The sequence below is a fragment of the Phoca vitulina genome, unplaced genomic scaffold (genome assembly GCF_004348235.1).
Source record: "Phoca vitulina isolate PV1807 unplaced genomic scaffold, GSC_HSeal_1.0 scaffold20, whole genome shotgun sequence".
NCBI classification, from domain to species: domain Eukaryota; kingdom Metazoa; phylum Chordata; class Mammalia; order Carnivora; family Phocidae; genus Phoca; species Phoca vitulina.
The window spans coordinates 1,159,456-1,177,941 of record NW_022589723.1 but is presented as its reverse complement, the minus strand read 5'-3'; the positions used below and the strand labels follow the sequence as shown (position 1 = coordinate 1,177,941).

Below are 18,486 nucleotides of genomic sequence, written 5' to 3'. Positions count from 1 at the left end.
AACTATTACAAAATGTATCACTATAATCTAAAGGAACTGAATATCTAGCTCCCTCTGGTCTTGCAGCCTAGTAACACTATTAGAATAATATTGCTGTCATCTTACACCATGATGAGGGCCACCCCTAGGGATGACAGAATGCGGAACTTCCCAGCAACTCTGTGGGGTTGCCATTCCTGCCCTTGGCTACCTGTTGCCAGAATTCTTTTAACTGGGAGAGAAATGAACTATTTTATGTAAAGGGAAAAAAAAAGCCGGGGGGGGCAGGGATTACGCCAATGGATTGAAGTGATCCTAAAACCAAAATTCTAGCTTAGAGAGAATGAAGCCAAACTACACAGTATTTTTTTCTCCAAACAAATTTAATTCTGTTCCAGCCCCAAAGGGGAAGGACCTAAAGTTTAAAAACAAAAATAAAATAAAATAAAAATTGCAAAAACAAAACAAAAAAAAACAAGCCATTAAAAAATTAAGCCCCCTCCCTTAGCAATAAATACTGAAATGATATATACACATGAGGCTCAGGAAGGAGGCAAGAAGAACAAGAACCTTGGGAACTCTGTCCCATGGCAAGATCCCAACCCTTCTACCAATTCCATGCTCTTTGCCTAAAACAGAAGAGCAATGAAAGAGGCAGCAGAGGTTATACCAGGGGAGCGTGTGGCCCCAGAGAGAGCTGGAACAGGATAAAAGGAGGGAAAGAAGAGACACACAGTGCCTCATAGGGCAGAGGAAAGGAAAGTCATCATCTCAAACATCCGCCCTGGCCCGGCCGAGTGCCGGGATGTCGCTGGTCCGGCGGCCAAGGGCCTGTGAGCTTCTCCTCTCACGCCGACTCCTTCTTCAGCATGCCAGTCAAGTAAGCTCATTCACACTGGGGCCGCGACGCCACGGTGGCAGCAGCCTGGCTACTGGAGCCCTGGGGCTTCCCGTTCACCACTAGCAGGAGGGGTGTTTCCACACGAACACTGGAAAAGCAATAGTCCTAGAAAAGACAAACGCACAGAGGCTCAAGATAGATCCTGAAACGGAAGCAACTCCACAGGGATACACCACCTGGGACTTACTCCCCCTTCCTTCCCCCGCAGGACATACACCCCTTACCTCCATCTCACATTAAAGAAACGAAGCTGAGCTAGGGATATAATTTGCCCCAAGTTTTCAATCTTCAGAAGGAAAATCTGGGGCAGGCGGGATGCCAGTAACATCACCACAAGAATGGGACAATTCTCTGAAAAAAGACAAGTTCCGGCACAGCCTAGCCAAAGGGCACCACTAACTTCCACGTAATCTGCCCTTCCCAGGTTTCCTGACAATTAAAACTAGATACACACAGGGGCGCCCGGCTGGCTCAGTTGGTGGAGCATGTGACTCTTGATCTCAGGGCTGTGAGTTCGAGCCCCATGTTGGGTGTAGAGCTTACTTAAAAATAAAATCTTAAAAACAAACAAAAACTCAGATACACAGAGCCGCCAGTGAAAATTCTGAGAAACTCTTAGTCCAAGTGTTTATAAGGCCCGAAATATATTTTTCATGTAAAAGCAGCATATAATGTTTCAAAGCTTTCTCCCCGGAGCTGAGAAAACTACAGAGAAACAATCACTCACATCTACTGTGTGTACTAACTGGTACAATATTCCAAAAATTAACTTGGCAATATGTATCAAAAGTCTCAGAACTCTGCACACCCTTTGGAGCCAGAATTCTACCTTAGAAATTCATTTAAGTAAATAATCCTGGATATGGACAGATATAAATTTTTTCACTACAGTGCCTTTATGACAGGGAAAAATGAGAAATAGTCTAGATCTGGGGGCAGCAAATTTCTTCTGTAAAGGGCCAAGTAACAGTTAAGGCTTTGTGGGTCCCACAGTCTCTGTCATGGAACTATTCAACTCTGACACTGCTGTGCAAAAAGCAGCCACAGACAATCGTGAACAAATGAGCATGGCTGGGTTCCAAAAAAATTAACCTGCGGACACTGAAATTTGAATTTCCTGGAATTTTCAGGTATCACAAATTATTCTTCTTCTTCCAACTGTTTTCATTTAAAAATACAGACACGGGGCACCTGGGTGGCTCAAATGGTTAAGCTTCTGCCTTCGGCTCAGATCATGATCCCAGGGTCCTGGGATCGAGTCCCACATCAGGCTCCCTGCTCAATGGGGAGCCTGCTTCTCCCTCTGCCTCTCTCTCTTATGAATAAAAAAAATCTTTGAAAAAAATAAAAAAATAAAAATAAAAATACAGACACTATTCTTGTCTCACAGGCTATACGAAATGGGCAGGGGCCAGATTTGGTCAATAGGCCGCCATTTGCCAACCCCTACTCTATAAATGGTGAGCAAGTGGTTAAATAGCAACTCATGTAAGATTTCCATATGAAATGAGCCAGGACGGGCAAAAAAAGCTCCTAACACAGCAGCCAGCAGTCGGTTATGTGTTCAGTAAATGTTAACTATCATCATCATCTTCATCACCACCTCTGCATGTCAATTTAAAACAATGTTGTAGAGTATGTAAAAACACATGAAATATTCACAAACATTACATATAATATTCTACTCCTTATTAAAAATATACATATGAATGTGTATATGTAGATTTATGAAAAAAAAGACTGGGGGTGTACATACGAAACTGCTAACAGTAGTAACATCTGGGTGATAATATTTCGGTCCATTTTTTTTAAAAATTTTATTGCAGTAACTGGCATCTAACACTAACATGTTTATCTAATATATTTATATAGTGGAATATGATGATCACCACGGTGTCAACTAACACCTCTATCATGTCATATAACTGTCATTACTTTTTGTCATGGGGACAATTAAGATCTAGTCTCTTGGCAACTCTGACGCATATAAAACCATATAGTTGTCTGTAATCACTGTGCTATGCATAAGCTCTCAAGGACGTATTTATCTACTAGCTGCAAGTCTGCACCCTTAAACAATATCTCCCCAGTTCACCCACCCCTACAGCCCCTAGCAACTACTATTCTATTCTCTTCTCCTAAGTTGAGCTTTATTAGATTCCACATAGAAGTGATATCATACAGTATTTGTCTTTCTCTGTCCAGTCCATTTTTAAAATTCTTTTTGTTTACCAGTAGTTTCCCTTTCTAGTAAAAAAAAAAAAATTACATGTATGTATATGTATGTCATACATATGCATATCATATATATACACACATACATATATATGCATTACTTTACATATTCGTTAAAAGAGACAAACTTGGCCCCACTTTCAGAGCCTATGAGCTGGGAAAAAATCCTGGCCATCACTCACTTTTCCTTTGTGCTGAATTCGGTGAAGCCGAAGGTTGGGCTCAGGAATGGCTACAGAGTCCCCAATGAGCACTCCCCAACTCTGTACCATATTATACACCATCACTGCATAGCAAGGTCCATCTGAATCTACCAGGCCAAAGGTACTGCCAGGTTAAGATGGGTTAAGGGAGGAAAGTGGGCAGGAAAGAAGAGCAAAAACAGTGGTTTTAAAATATCAACAAAATAAACAAATGCTTTCTCAGTTACTTATTTAGAAAACTTACAACAGGTACCATCATCCACTATGCATGTGTGCGTCCTCATCTGTCTTACATATATAGTATCTTTGATAAAGCATATGCACAAGACTCATCAGTCACTGTGCCACACACTTGAGATATCTGCATGCTGGGACCATTCAACAAATACTAATAATGAACCAGCTCAAAATGTTGCAGATGCAACATTATTCCTGGTCTATCAATTTAATCATCACAACCTTCCAACTCTCTAACCATCACTGTCAATTTCATTGAATCCCACAAACTTTCACTGAAAACCTATCATGTGTCAAGCTTTGTCCTTAGCAAGAAGACACTGATCCAGCTATGAGTGAGCTTACAGTCTAGCAGGAGCAGACACTTAAACCGTCACTTACAGGACAAGTGTGAGAGGTGCTAGAACAGACAGCTTCTCCCTCGTGCTGAGTTCAATGAGGCCAAAGGTGGGACCACGGGAACCCAGAGGAGAAATGTTCAAAACCAGAAAGCAGGGAAGGTTTCCTTGAGGAGGAGACCCTCAAACGGAATGGTAAAGGATAAAAAATTATCTGGGTTACAAAATGAAAACTAATCCTCAGTAGGAACAGAAAACTTCTGGGGCAGAATGGAAATGGGGATTAACCGGGAAGGAACACAAGAGAACTTTCTGAGGTGCTGGTAAGTAATGTGCTCTATCCTGACAGGTGTTTGGGTTACACAGATGTATGTTAGTCAAAACTTAGCAAATGTACACTAAGATTTGTATATTTCATTCTATGTAAATTTTACATAAAAAGAAGAAAACTAAACAAATACTAAACTCTAGTTAATGACTACATGCTGAAGTATTTAGAGGAAAGTATATTGATCTCTGCAATTTACTCTGCAATGCACCAAAAATAAGACGGATCAATGGATGAATAAGGGGATAGACAGATATGTGAGAAACCAAGCGAGATATTGGTGGTAGAATATAGGTGGTTGGGTACGCAGATGTTCACTGCAAAATTCTTTCAATTTTGCCATGTTTGAAAAATTTCAAAATAAAATGTTGTGGCGGAAAATGTGAGCTGTATCAAGAAGGAGCCAAAGGATTATCCAGACAGACACAAACTGTGTGTAAAGGCACAGAGGCATGAAAACAGCTGTTCTGGAACCTACAAAATAATGCCGTGACAGGCACAAGAGGTACAAGTGGGAAAGTGAAACAAGAGAATGGAAAGAGGCAAGCAGGGAGCAGATTATGAAGGACTCTGCATGCTAAGCTAACCTAAGAGTTCAAACTTTATCCTGAAGGGATAGGAAGTAGTAGGAAGGGATTTTATAAAGAAATGGCAATGCTCAGTTCTGCATCTGGGAATTATTTCTCTGCACTGTGAAATACTGGACAAAAAACAAGGAGTCAGAAGACGTGTCTGGAGAAGCAATAAGGGGCTAAATTGAGTCTGTTGAGACAGAAAAGTAGGGACTAAAAAAAAAACTATATATATATATATATATATGACCTGGTGAGTGCCACAATGCAGAAGAATGGAGAATTCTAGAACAACTTCCAGAAGTCTTAATTAAATGACTGAACAGAAGCAGTACCACTGATTGACAAGGAAGTTAGGGAGGAGAAACAGTTTAGAGAGAAAGAGGAAGCGAGTAATTTTGGACATATTGAGTTAGAGATTTCTGATGGGAGCCCAGAGGTAGCTGGATATAGGAATCCAAAACTTAGAAATGAGGCCTGGACTGGAGATGCACCTGTGAGCACGGCAGGGGCAGCATGCCTTGGGTTTATATGACATCACCAAAAGACATGACCTATAAATGAGATGGTGAAGAACTGGGGCTCATGCCATCACTTGGCACACCTGAATTCATAACCAACATTGCAATCAAGCCCAGCAGTCTCCTGGTGAATCCAATCGAAGCCTCAGAACACTTCTACACAGTCCGTTGGACAGCCACTGCCAAGTGACAGAACTTGGCACCTATTTGCCATCCTGGTAAAGGGAGAAAAGAGGAAAGGAACAAAAACAGAGTCCTCCTGGAACTTAACATTTAGAATTTAAGAAAAAGAGAAACCAAGGAGTGACAAAATATTTATCTTCAAAGCCCCCTAAAATCCACCTTTGTCTATCTCTCCTTCTCATTCCTCTTAGTTCTAGGGTCTGCTCTAGTTAACTGAACTTTTCTCAACTATCTTCTTGATCTTCCACTCATATGTCTCTAGAGAAGTCCATGGAGAAAGCTTAGGCGTATGATGGGAAGTGTTTCAGTTTGGATGAAGCAGAAGTGATATGAAAGGGAACAGTGAGAGAGCACTCAGAACGTTGCGGAGCCACGTAGTGGAAGCCACGGAACCAGACACTGGTGATGCCAGACAAAACAAATTCAGTAGAAACCAAAAAAAGGAAACCAGTCAATGAGGGATTAGGAAGTGAGTGACGGACCAAGGAGTGATGAAACAGACTAATTTTTCAAGAATTAAAAATTTTCGGAGGCGAACCATGAGAGACTATGGACTCTGAGAAACAAACTGAGGGTTTTAGAGGGGAAGGGGTGGGGCAATGTGTTAGCCTGGTGATGGGTATTAAGGAGGGCACGTTCTGCATGGAGCACTGGGTGTTATGCACAAACAGTGAATCATGGAACACTACATCTAAAACTAATGATGTAATGTATGGTGATTAACATAATAAAAAAATCTGAATTAAAAAAATAAAGAATTAAAAATTTTCTACGTGAGGGGTGCCTGGCTGGCTGGCTTAGTCAGTAGAGTGTGCGACTCATGATCTTGGGCTTGTGAGTTCAAGCCCTGCACTAAGAGTGTACAGATTACTTAAAAAAATAAAATCTTAAAAAAATATTTTTTCTAAATGAATGTTAACTCATTTCCTCTGCTAGATTGTAAGCACCTTCACTTGGATCCTTTACATTTCACTCCCTACCACACATATACCAGATGTTCAATAAATATTTGTTGAATAACATCTAAGACAATCTTCCCATCAGGCCTTAAATTCTAACTCAAAGCTAACCTTCCAGAACTGCCTAGGCATACCTAAGTCCAAAGAGGACTGAAAACTCTCCCTCCTCCTACTTCTGTGATCATGAAAATACAAAGAGGCAGGAAAATTTCAAGGTTTCCATCTGCCTTATAAAAAACAGCATTCAGGCGCCTGGGTGGCTCAATTGGTTAAGCAATTGCCTTCGGCTCAGGTCATGATCCCGGAGTCCCAGGATCGAGTCCTGCATCGGGCTCCTTGCTCAATGGGGACTCTGCTTCTCCCTCTGACCCTACCCCCTCTTGTGCTCTCTCTCTCACTCTCTCTCTCAAATAAATAAGATCTTTTAAAAAAATAAAAAATAAAATAAAATAAAATAAAAAATAAAAATAAAAAACAGCATTCAGATTTCAGCTATGGATGTTGTAATCCACAGAGCACCAAGTTCCAGGGAAAAAAAAAAAATGGGTGATGACAAAATCTAGGGAGAGATCGTGAGTTATCACCTAGACAATACCTGCTCACTGGACAGTCACAGAAGGAAGCAGAACGCACTCATCTGTGACCACTGACAACGTCCTCAACTGTCAGAAAAGGGCCAGGAAGTGAGACTCATTAGTTCAAAAGAATGAAAAAGAGGAAAGGCAAGAGAAACTCACAAGGGGACCTTCTCTTCTGTGGTGAGGCTGAACACCACCTTTCCTAGGACCACGGCACCACTGTTCACACCGGGCTGTAGGGCACTCAGTGGCTTGAGCTCCAGGGTCAACTTCTGCCCAGAGGCCGACTGGTAGCGCCCATCACCACAAGGGCCTAGATGGGCTGGGCGCAAGCTTCCCAGCATGCTCTGCAACTTTTTGGTCTTCACCTTTCCCTGCCAAAAAAAAAGGGGGGGTGGGGGAATAGATAAGAAGATGTAAACTAGTCGCTCTGAGAGTCTACTCCTACTCCCACCTACCCACTTCTGTAGATAGAGTCACTGCGACCGAAGCCTACTTTATTCTTACTTTATTGACCCACAGAATAAAAGCAGAATTCAGCCTTTTGACACCTTTACCTTGCTCTCAAGGAAGCTGGTTAATCTACTCAGGAACTCCAGAAGCTGCTGCTCTCGTTGCTGGGGCTCCAGCCAAGCAGGGTCCAGGACTGCAGCCCGAGAGAAGCCCTCCAGGGCCTCCCCATAATTCTCTTCATATTTATGTAACTGCACAAGAAGTAAACGAAAACCTCCCAAGTACATGTGTATCTAACACAAACTATGGCAGGGGGAGTGATGGCACAGTGTGCTAGGAATCTACAGAAATGAACTGTTTCCTTCCCCGTGGCTTTCCTGCTCTACAATGAACAGCCTGAAGAAATGGTAGTGCTTTATAGCCCTCACCCTGGCTAAGAGGTCACAAACCCCGAAGATGGAATTGTTTCAAAGACACTAATTTCCAAATTTGAAAATAGTTACGCTGCATACAGTGGGTCATTCTATTTTTACATTTATATTGAACATTTCAGAAAAGTCTTCTAAACTGTCCCTCTATCCTCTGTGTACTCTCCCACCTCCTCGGCCCCATCCACCTTCCCACCAGAGGCCCCATCAGATCCTAAAGTCAAACTGAGCCAGCTCTCCCTCAAAATAATGTGGCTTTCCTCCCGCAGTTTGTACTCAACCTTGTCCCTATGAATACTCAGTTATCGTTCCAAGCTAAGACCCAGCTGTCACTTGGGTGACTTGCAGATGACCACCACCCTGCAGGTCTTACCGTTGCCCTGTTCAGATGAAGATCAGGATTGCTGCAAGCTGTCCTGTCAACCTTCTCCTACAGAGAGAGGAAAAAACCATCAGTGGAACCTGTCTCACTCTTACGGATGGCCATGCCCAACATGCCCTAGACCTCTTCCCCCTGGAAAAATTCAAAGTTTCTTCCCTGTCAAAATGTTACCTACACCCACACTGTTACACAGTAACCACTTGAGTGGTATATTACTCAGTCCCTGACACCTCAAAGAGGTAAGGGTTTTTGTGTGCGCATGAAACTTTCTGAAATATGATTATAATTTATCCATGCACCAGCACAAAGATAAAAGAAAAGTATAAAAGCATTCTGATAAAAAAAAAATTTTTAATGGTGAGATAATGATATAAATGAGGAAGGCCTAGAAAAGAAATGTCGTCAATTTAATACATTTCCTTTCCCCCATGAGCCCAGCTCCAGATACAGGTAGAAGCATGTTTCTATATTCAAGCCCCCTTCAAACACCCACTAAAAGTCAAATTCTGATTCTCTAATTTAAATAGATGGCCAGAAACTACATGAAAGTTCAGGCAGATGTGCTGTGAAGAAACTGCTATGTTCAGGGCTACGTTCAGCTTATTTTTCTGATTATGTTCATTGCCTAGCACATCACAAAAGTACAAACAACATGGATTAAAATTGTTTAAATGGTTGGTTTGAATATGTTTAAAAATGCAGGTTTGGGTGAAGAAATTAAGAGTTAAAAGCAACAATTTAGCAGAAGCCAAATATAAAATTTTTAAAGAGTACACTGTTGGGGCGCCTGGGTGGCTCAGTCAGTTACGTGTCTGCCTTTGGCTTCAGTCATGATCCCAGAGTCCTGGGATCGAGCCCCTCACAGGGCTCCCTGCTCAGTGGGGGGCCTGCTTCTCCCTCTCCCTCTACCTGCCGCTCTGCCTACTTGTGCTCTCTATCTGTCAAATAAATAAATAAAATCTTTAAAAAAAAAAAAAAGAGTACACTGTTACTATTTTTTTTAATGTAAACATCCACCAAAGTAAGAAATTAGACTAAAATATAATCCCTCTGCCTTCAAGTTCCCTGATGGAAAAAAGGTCAGTCCCTAAACTACAAACATGAATAGAATATTCTGCCACACAGAATAAAGTAAGTAATGGTAAGTTAAAAAGCAATTCTCCAAGTCAAGAGAAGCAAGAAAGCAAAAAAAGAAAGGTGAATATGAGGCCCAAATAAAAACTGCTCAGAAGGCCAAGGTGAACCTTCTGATAAAGAGTAATCAGGAGCTCAAGCCTGAAGGAATCCCCCATGTAAGCAGCTATTGATAGAAAAACGGCTTGAAAGGCCTAAACAAAGCATGAGCACCAGCAGATTAATCCTGAGGAAATGATGCAGAATGGGCTATATACTATTTTCTATTTTAAAGCTTTTATTTTTAAGTCATCTCTACACCCAACGTGGGGCTTCAACTCACAACCCTGAGATCAAGAGTCGCGTGCTCTACCAGCTGAGCCAGCCAGGTGTCCCTACTGTTTTTGATTTTAGCCTGTGGGAAATCCAGAGCCATAGTATCTCATGGTTTATCACGGGATAGCACTTAATTTATACTTAAGTATTAGAGCTTTCCTTTTTCTTTAAACACGTACACAAATATTAATAAGCATTATTTTAATATAGACTTTTCTCCCCACCACAAAAGATGAACACACTGGGATGGGCTCTGTGATTTGGTCATGAGCGCCGGTAGGAATTCCAGAGAGTTCGAAGGCCCGTCTAGCACGGCGGCGCCCTGCCAGTGGTCGCTAACACTCCAGTTATAAGAAGTAAGTCACCTCTGTAGCTAGAGCTCTGCAAAACCACACACACTGGATGCCACTGAGTACTGCCCATGCTGCTTGCGAAAGAGCCACGCAGAAGACTGAATGACGCTCTTGCTTCTGCTGCGACCATAAATACTTACTGCTTGGGCATAGGCACTGAGGGCTTGCTGGGAGATCTTGGGGTTCTGGCCAGTATTGAAGTAAAGAGAAAGATATGCATTCCCCAGAATATCTGAAAGAGAAACAAAGGGTTTCCGGTTCCTCCTGTAAGGGGCTGGGAAGTCACCACTCCATCCTGATGGACTGAAAACTCCACAACTCCTCTTGGAGCCGTAAGACAGGGAACAACACAGGGCAAACTACTGCCCCTAAAACTGGAGAAAGACAGGCAAACACAGGGACTGTGGCTCACCAGGGCAGGAACTCCCGAGCCGCAGTACTAGTGCTGAGGTAGGAGCACCCGAACTGTAACTGTAACTGACAAAGAGCTGGAGGGTCAATGTGGACAAGTCTGGGAGTCGGAAACTCCAGGGGTCCCAGGCATAAGGAGGTCCCCACGATACTGTGAGATTTACCTCCAGAAGCTCAACCAGATTCCCACAGCAAGCATCCGAGAAAAATCCCCTCATACTTCCAGCAGGGGGAAGGGGAGAAAGAACTTGTTCCGAAATATGCTAGAGCACCCTGTTCTTCACAAGGCCTGCCCTCAGGAGAAACTAGCTAACCAGAGCCTAACTAACCTGAGGAAGGAAAATACCACCTGGCCATACCCATCCACGTGGGGGAGGGGAGACACCCAGCTGCAGCCCACTCTAGCCATCCTGCCCCACCTAAGTAAGGAAAAAAACCCAAGAAACAGTGGTGAGTCGCCTCAGAGCCCAGATTCAAGATATGACCTATTTTGGTTACCCTCAAAAGTCTACTTGAAAGGTCCCACATCTGACAAAACCCAGTGATAACACTGTATTTGGTATACTCCAAACTTCACAGGGATAAAGAGGCAAACGCAGACCCAAAGCAGAAACCTGAACAGACCGCACAAAAGCCCTGCCTTGCTTATGTGGAAACATAAGCGTCCTCTCTTGGATGATCGAAGAGTTCCTAAAACAGTGGTTCATCAAAATACCTTTCAGGTTGCTTCAAAACAAAGATGCCCAGGCTTGACACTTAGAATCAGACCCAACAGCCAGGCTCCAGAAGGTTCTGGCATGTGTAGCCATGTTGAGAACCACTGCTCTAGAACCTTGCTGGAGATCCTTTAAGAGCACTCACACCAGGAGCGGCCATCGTGGACATCCATCTGCACAGCCAACTTAGCCTGTCGGACACTGTCCAGGACATGACGAGAGTGTTCATCTCCAGTGTCCGTCCGAAGCTGGCGAAGGACCATGGACAGGTTTTGAAGGGACACTTTGTTCTTGCACTGCAAATGGAGAAGACACATACTCAACCTTCCTGATTCTATTTCCCCTTTCCAGATCTTTTCTATCTTAATCTTCTAAATCTAATGTCTCATCTTAATTCTCACTGCCATCTACAAGGATCAACTTGGCTGTTAATTTTTCTTCACTTCTCATCTCTCCCTGAACCTGATCCCATCATCTTCCTTTCTCAGTCCCCTGTCCCTGTCTTCCTCAGCCAGGTCTGCTCCCCACATCTTCCTCCCCTCTGATTCCATTCTCCTAGTTCTAGCACAGTTCTATTCTGGTATTTATATCCTAGGGAAATTCACAAAACCAAAGGAATCTCAGCCTTCCCCATCTGTGTTTTCCAAGGGGACAGTAGACGGCTCACATGGGTCAGGGCTCCTGAGAAGCAGGTGTGGGCAGCCGCAATATCACCTTTCTTCCAGTATACCTCACCCAGCTGGTTCCAGGCTTCCACCAGCTTGGGCTCCAGCTTCACAGCCTTTGACAGAAGCTCCTCAGCCTTAGGACTATAGTCAGGAGTCACATTCAGTGCCTTCCCAGTCAGCATCAGAACCTGTGCCTTGCCCTGGACAGAACCTAGGAGGAAAGGGAAAATGGAGGAAATTAGAAAAACCCAGGCAGTCTTACAGAGAGGACCAGGGCACTTTCTCTCAAGAAATAACCTCAGGTCGGCCCTAGGAATGAAACAGTTGAAGAAACTCTTTATGAACAAACCACTTATTGAAAGCCTACCAAAGCCCCCATGCTTTCAATACCACTGAAAGCCTACCATTTGCAGAGTACTAGGTTAGGTTAATAGGGTCACTAAGAAAGCATTATCCCTACCTTGAAGGGGCTTACAATCTAGTGGAGAGGACAAAGCATATTCATGGAAAATTAAAACAATGAGGGGCGCCTGAGTGGCTCAGTCGTTAAGTATCTGCCTTCGGCTCAGGTCATGATCCCAGGGTCCTGGGATCGAGTCCCACATCGGGCTCCCTGCTCAGTGGGGAGTCTGCTTCTCCCTCTGCCCCTCACCCCACTCATGCTCTCTCTCTCTCTCAAATAAATAAAAAAAATCTTTAAAAAAAATAAAACAACAATGAAAAGGGGCATATGGCATACACCCAATGAATGGACTTTAAAAAGTGAAAGGGGGGCACCTGGGTGGCTCATTTGGTTAAGCATCCGACTCTTGATTTCAGCTCCTGTCATGATCTCAGGGTAGTGAGATCAAGCCCCGCATCAGGCTCCACACCCAGCAAGAGAGTCAGCTTGGGATTCTCTCTATCCCTCTGTTCCTCTCTCAGTGACCCCACCCCCACCATGCTCGCTCACTCTCACTCTCTCAAATAAATAATCTTTAAAAAATGTTCAAAAAAAAAAAAAGTGAAAAGGAGAAAAGGACAAGATCCTCCAGTTAAGAAAATGATATACACAAAGGCAGAGAGGCAGAAATCCAGGTGGCATGTACAAGGGAGAATGGATAGTCCATCCTGAAAGAAACAAAAACATCCTGAAAGAAACAAAAAGTTCCTCTGTTAAGTAAGTAGTCACAGATAAGAGTAGAAGAAAGAAATACAAACAAAATGGTCAGATAATGGAGACTTGGATACCAAATTAAGGTGTTTACACTTCAACCAGTCAATAGTAGGACTCTCTGATACTTGAGCAAAGAGGCAGACAAAAGGATAAGATTAAATGCATGAAGTAATAGTTAAAAAGACAGTGGCATGGCCATTACATAAATTAACTTGGAAGTAAAAGAAATTAGAAGCAGAAAGGTCAATTAAGAAGAAGAGTTTAGGGGCACCTGGGTGGCTCAGTCAGTTGAGCGTCCGTCCACCTCTTGGTTTCAGCTCAAGTCATGATCTCGGAGTCTTGAGATCGAGCCCCGAGTGGGGCTCCATGCTCCGCCACCAGGGAGTCTGCTCCCCCTCTCCCTTTCCCTCTGCCCTTCCCCCAGCTCACACACACTCTCTACCTCTCAAATAAATAAATCTTAAAAAAAAAAAAAAAAAAAGAATAGTTTAAGCAACAGGTATTTCTTTTATTTCATGGCATTTGCTATAATCAAACTTTAGAAAACACAGTTTAGAGGACTAAAAGGTAGCCATCCTACACAGGGGCCCTCAGAAGAAATACTCTGTTGTACCATCCTGCAGCAGCCACAAATAGGATACCAAAGACTTCACACAGAGAGAGCAAAACTCTATCGCATTTCAGCGAAGGGCAGGGGGTTGCATGCTCTTTGCCACTCATACCCACTACTTCCTCCATCTGCTGCAGAGTCTTCTCCATCGCCTCCCGCACATCCTGTTGCTTCCTTCCAGCATCCTCAACACCATGTGTCTCGAAATAGCACTCTCGAAACGAATACAGCTGATCCACCAGTGCCTAGGAAGTGTAAGAATAAGTACCATTAAGAGAAGAGAACGCCAGACAAGGAAATTTGAGACTAGCTAGCCATACCAGCTCTGGTCTAGAAACACGGATCCTCTATCTCACTGAGGAATGACACAAGAGGCCAGCGGACGGGTCTACCAAAATGCCACAGATCATGAAGAAAAGTAGCCAGGTCCCAGCACCACGCTCATGTAGTCCCATGCCAGTCCCGGCCCCATGATGATAGTTCTCTCTCCCCCAGCCCCAACAGGGCTTCCAGTATGACTAAGCACTTCATATACCACAGTCAAGGGGAGGAAAACACTTTGCAACTTGAGATAAAACAGTTAATAAGGTAATCCTATGCTACTGGTCCCCAGAGTACAAAACTTTGAAATACACCCTTAAAACTGGACTTCCTAACAAAAACAATCATATCCCTGATTTTTCCTATGCTAGTATCTGAAAATACATGGCCATTGTGATGATGATAAACATGTGAGAGCCATTCTTTTCCGTGACAAAGAGATCAATTTAAGTTTGAGGACCTTGGTATTTTTACAGGATTTTGTTTCTTTAAATACTCGTGGTTTTTGTTGTTTTGTTTTGTTTTTGTCAAGTCACCTTCTGGCTCTTTTGCCTTTGACCCAAGTAAATGTTCCCTTTCCTATTTTAAATACCTCTGTCTCTGAGTCTTCCTGTGACACCAAAGCTCTTCCTTTATCTAGTGTGAAACTGACCAGCAGCAGAAATATATAACACAATTCTGTCACATCTTAACTACCTCCACAGTACATCCTAAATCCATCTACCTGTCTCCATCCCACTAGGACTCTCCCGGGCTAAATCGGCACCATTACTTGCCCGGACTGTTGCAATAGCTTCTTACCTGGTCATCTTGTCTCTACTCTCTCACATTCTCCTTATTGTAGTCAGAATGACCTTACAGGGGCGCCTGGGTGGCTCAGTCGTTAAGCGTCTGCCTTCGGCTCAGGTCATGGTCCCAGGGTCCTGGGATCGAGCCCCACATCGGGCTCCCCGCTCAGCGGGAAGCCTGCTTCTCTCTCTCCCACTCCCCCTGATTGTGTTCCCTCTCTCGCTGTGTGTCTATCAAATAAATAAATAAAATCTTTAAAAAAAAAAATGACCTTACAAAAATGCACAGCACATCACAAACTCTCAGTTTTCCACTGTAGATAGAATAAAATCTAACTCCTGACCACAGCCTAGAAGACGGTACGATCTGACCTCACACTACTACTCACCCTGCCACAAACTTCCTTTCCCGTCGCTCTCACACACCCTCGCTTCTACAATACTCAAGCCACATTGGCTTTCACTGAGTTCCTCTGATCCAGCAAGCTCAATCCCACTGTGGGGGTTTATACATGCCATTCCCTCTGCCTGGACACTCTTTCCCCAGATCTTTGCATGCCTCATTCCTCATTATCATTTAGATCTCAGTTCACTATCAACTTCTCAGAGGCTTTCCCTGACTATCCAAACTAAAGTAACCACTTCCCCTGTTAATCATACTTTATTTTTCTTCATAGTCCTTACCAGTTGAAATTATGTGACCTATACATTAACTGTCTGTTGTCTGTCTCCATCCCTAGAATGTAAGCTCCATGATGGGAGGGTCCTAATCTCCCATCTCCCGTGTTCAAAGCTATACCTGAATACGACAACAGGGCTTGGAACACGATAGGCTCTCATTAAAAATGTTGATTGAATGGCTTAATGAATCATTCCTGTCTCTAACAAACACATAAGTGCTATACTTATTTTAAAACCCTACCCAGAGCAAAGAGAAGGGACAGTCCCCTCTGTAGCAGCAATGTTTTTCAAATTTTATTGTGTGTATTATTTTCAGGACTCAGCCTGCAGATTCCAATTTTAGAAGCTTCAGCAGAACTCAAACACCTTTTCACAAGCACCCCAGATGACTGTAATGAAAATGGTCTGTAAAACACACTTTGAGAAATATCCTTTTATGACATTCCTTCTGCCCTAAAATGACAATGAAATCAAAACATACCACCATTCCCATGGATAGCAACATCACTATCCTCTTCCTCTCCTCTATTCCATTCCCCCATTCCATTCCTGCACCATTCCTGCCCACGCCGCCCAAGATACCCCACGCATACATGCTTAGTCCGTCTACCACAAATGAGCCCAGGAAAAGACTGTTCCCAGCAAAACTTACAACCCAATTCCTTGTGCCCTGCAATGCGCATGGCTGTAAATCAGGAATTTTAGAGAGGGTCTCAGTGTCTGTTTCTAGTCCTGAAAGCAAATACGCAAGAAATTGTTTGGCTTTGTTGTTTTATTTTGCTGGGGTGAACATTTTTAATAATTTCTTGTCTCATGGAAAAAGTAATATATGTAAGTTACTAAAATTTAAATAAGTACATGTAAAAAATACAAAATAAAAAATGCCTCATAATCACCCCAACCTCAGGGATAACCACTGTTTAGTGTACCTCTTCAGAATTTTTTTATACATATACACAATGTTTCCAATATGGAGCCAGGATTGAGAATCTCTAATTTCAGCCAGTCACACTAGGGCATGAAATTAATCTAAATCAAGTGGAAGTAAAATAAAGCTCACACTCTATAAAAAAAGTGTTATTATCTTAGTCTGCTCAAGAAACAAACAAATCTCACCAATGTTTAAACTTTTGCATTACAAGTCTTTAAGCAGCTTATAAACCTGTCACCAGTCTAATGTTTATTCCAGACTGGGAGCACCTGGCCGGCTCAGTCTGAAGAGAATGCAACTCTTGATCTCCTGGTGGTGAGTTTGAGACCCACGTTGGGTATGGAGATTACTTAAATAAATAAAACTAAAAAATAAATTCTAGGCTGTCTTAGAACACAAAAAACTGAGTTTCTGAGATTTGAGGAAAATCTTGGGTCACTGAAAGAAGGTAAAGAGCAAACAACCAGTTAGTGCATACCTACCAAGTACAAAAGACTAGTCCTAGTCACAACTGCAGTCAGCTATGAACTAAGTGGAGTATGGACCCCTCGTCATCAGACCCCAAGCTGGGACTGCAAGTGTGCAAAAGAATCAAAACCGTGGAGTCCTGAGGGGAGTGACCAGGATACAAGTGGTGCAAGCTACTACTCTGCTTGTTGCCAATTTCAAAGCAGGTAAGTAGCGAAGAAACGGCCTTTGTGGGAATCAACACAACACATGGTAATAGTTCCTGCAGATCTACTACTGTGTATACTACCTGTGATGGGTGAATGGAGGGAGAAACAAAACAAAACAAAACAAAAAACAAAACAACTCCCTAAGAACATGCAAGAATAAAGTTAGGAGAAACAAATCCTCTTCCACATAGGACTGAAACTGAGTGTGCTCAGGTCAGCAGCAGGAGGTCCCCACACACGGCGGCGCTCCTCCCCGGCCCGGGAGGCTCCCCTCTCCGACAGCGGCTGCACCCTCGCGAGTTCTTATAGTAACCTCGCCGACACATGCAGCACGCTGCATGCGCCAAGGAATTCGCTGGTACTACATAACTGGGCTCCCCGCTTCTTCCCGAGTAACAAAGGCACATATAGATTTTAATCTATGGGCTCACCTGCAATTTCTGCAAGACCTGCTTGACTTCCTCGTCTTCATCAGCCATCATTTCCCAGCCACTCTCGGCTTCTCCGCCCCCAACTTGGTAACCACAGAGACTCATACCCACCCCCATCGTGGAGCCAGAGCGACATCTAGGGCACTGGAGGCTTACCTGCACCTGAGTAGAGGAGCTGGTGTGTTACGTGGGTTTGGGTTTTGAGGGTTTTTTTCATGTATCCAAACACTTTTTTAAATTAAAAAAAATATTAAAAAAATATATGGACTAATTATACGTTTAACAAATTAAAATGGTGATTTCTGGTTGCAAGAAAAAAAACAAAAAAACAGTTTTCTTATGAGAATCACCATAAAGTTATAATGTAAATGCATTTTTTATTGTGAAAAGGCACAAAATTTCCTTTATGGACAACTTGTCATTTAACCACCATGTAATATCAAATACATCTGTAATCCGTAAAGTAAATATGATTCTATTGAGGGGAAAGAGCCAAATCAAAGACATCATTGAGGAAAAACAGCATAGTAGACTATGAACTCTACAGAGGACAAAGGCCCTAATTTTACATATTTTTAAACTCCCTTGTTCCTGACAAGGTTCTCAGAATATAGTTTCTCAGTTAATGAGTAACAAATAGACTTACTGGTTAAATTAGCAACTCTGGAGCTGCCTGACAACAGTATAAAATAAATGGATAATTCAGGAGTAACTGGCTTTTGGACTTTAATTTTAGTTATTTGAAACAACATAATTTAGTACCAAATGTTTAAACAACCATCATAATTGCTAAACTGTGAAATCAGCATTATTTATATGTGATCAACTATACAAAACTCATCAATTTTTCTTTAAAAAAAAAGCGGGGGGTAATAGAAATCCCAAAGAATAAAGGAGAGACTACTAATTAGGGGTCACATTTACTAACCTAGCACCATAATTCCAGTCTTGGGCCATCCCAAGTGGCTGGAAGGAGGAAGGGAAGCAGTGAGCATGT

General features: G+C 42.8%; 1 protein-coding gene across 3 annotated transcripts; it reads right to left on the bottom strand.

The window, feature by feature from the left end:
- Positions 1-355: 355 nt before the first annotated feature.
- TTC5 (tetratricopeptide repeat domain 5) lies at positions 356-17,571 on the bottom strand. 3 transcript variants are annotated; one of them, XM_032417912.1, is made up of 10 exons: positions 17,490-17,571; positions 13,773-13,905; positions 11,894-12,105; positions 11,372-11,522; positions 10,240-10,331; positions 8,289-8,345; positions 7,592-7,738; positions 7,194-7,408; positions 3,298-3,442; positions 356-985 (listed from the first exon to the last, which is right to left on the bottom strand). In XM_032417912.1, exons 1-10 carry the CDS (start codon positions 17,538-17,540, stop codon positions 866-868), a joined length of 1,323 nt encoding a protein of 440 aa, XP_032273803.1. In that variant the 5' UTR covers positions 17,541-17,571; the 3' UTR covers positions 356-865. The 3 variants fall into 3 exon arrangements, with proteins under 3 accessions (XP_032273803.1, XP_032273804.1, XP_032273805.1); XM_032417913.1 differs by having other exon boundaries at positions 11,957-12,105; XM_032417914.1 differs by lacking the exon at positions 3,298-3,442.
- Between the last annotated feature and the right edge of the window lie 915 nt (positions 17,572-18,486).

What these genes read in the sequence shown, in the direction of transcription:
- TTC5 (XM_032417912.1), bottom strand. Translation starts at nt 17,540, where the DNA reads ATGATGGCTGATGAAGACGAGGAAGTCAAGCAGGTCTTGCAGAAATTG. An exon ending in AGGTCTTGCAGAAATTGCAG is followed by an intron (nt 13,906 to 17,489) that starts GTGAGCCCATAG and finishes TACACTTCCTAG; the next exon opens with GCACTGGTGGATCAGCTGTA. An exon ending in TCTCAGGAGCCCTGACCCAT is followed by an intron (nt 11,523 to 11,893) that starts GTGAGCCGTCTA and finishes CTCCATTTGCAG; the next exon opens with TGCAAGAACAAAGTGTCCCT.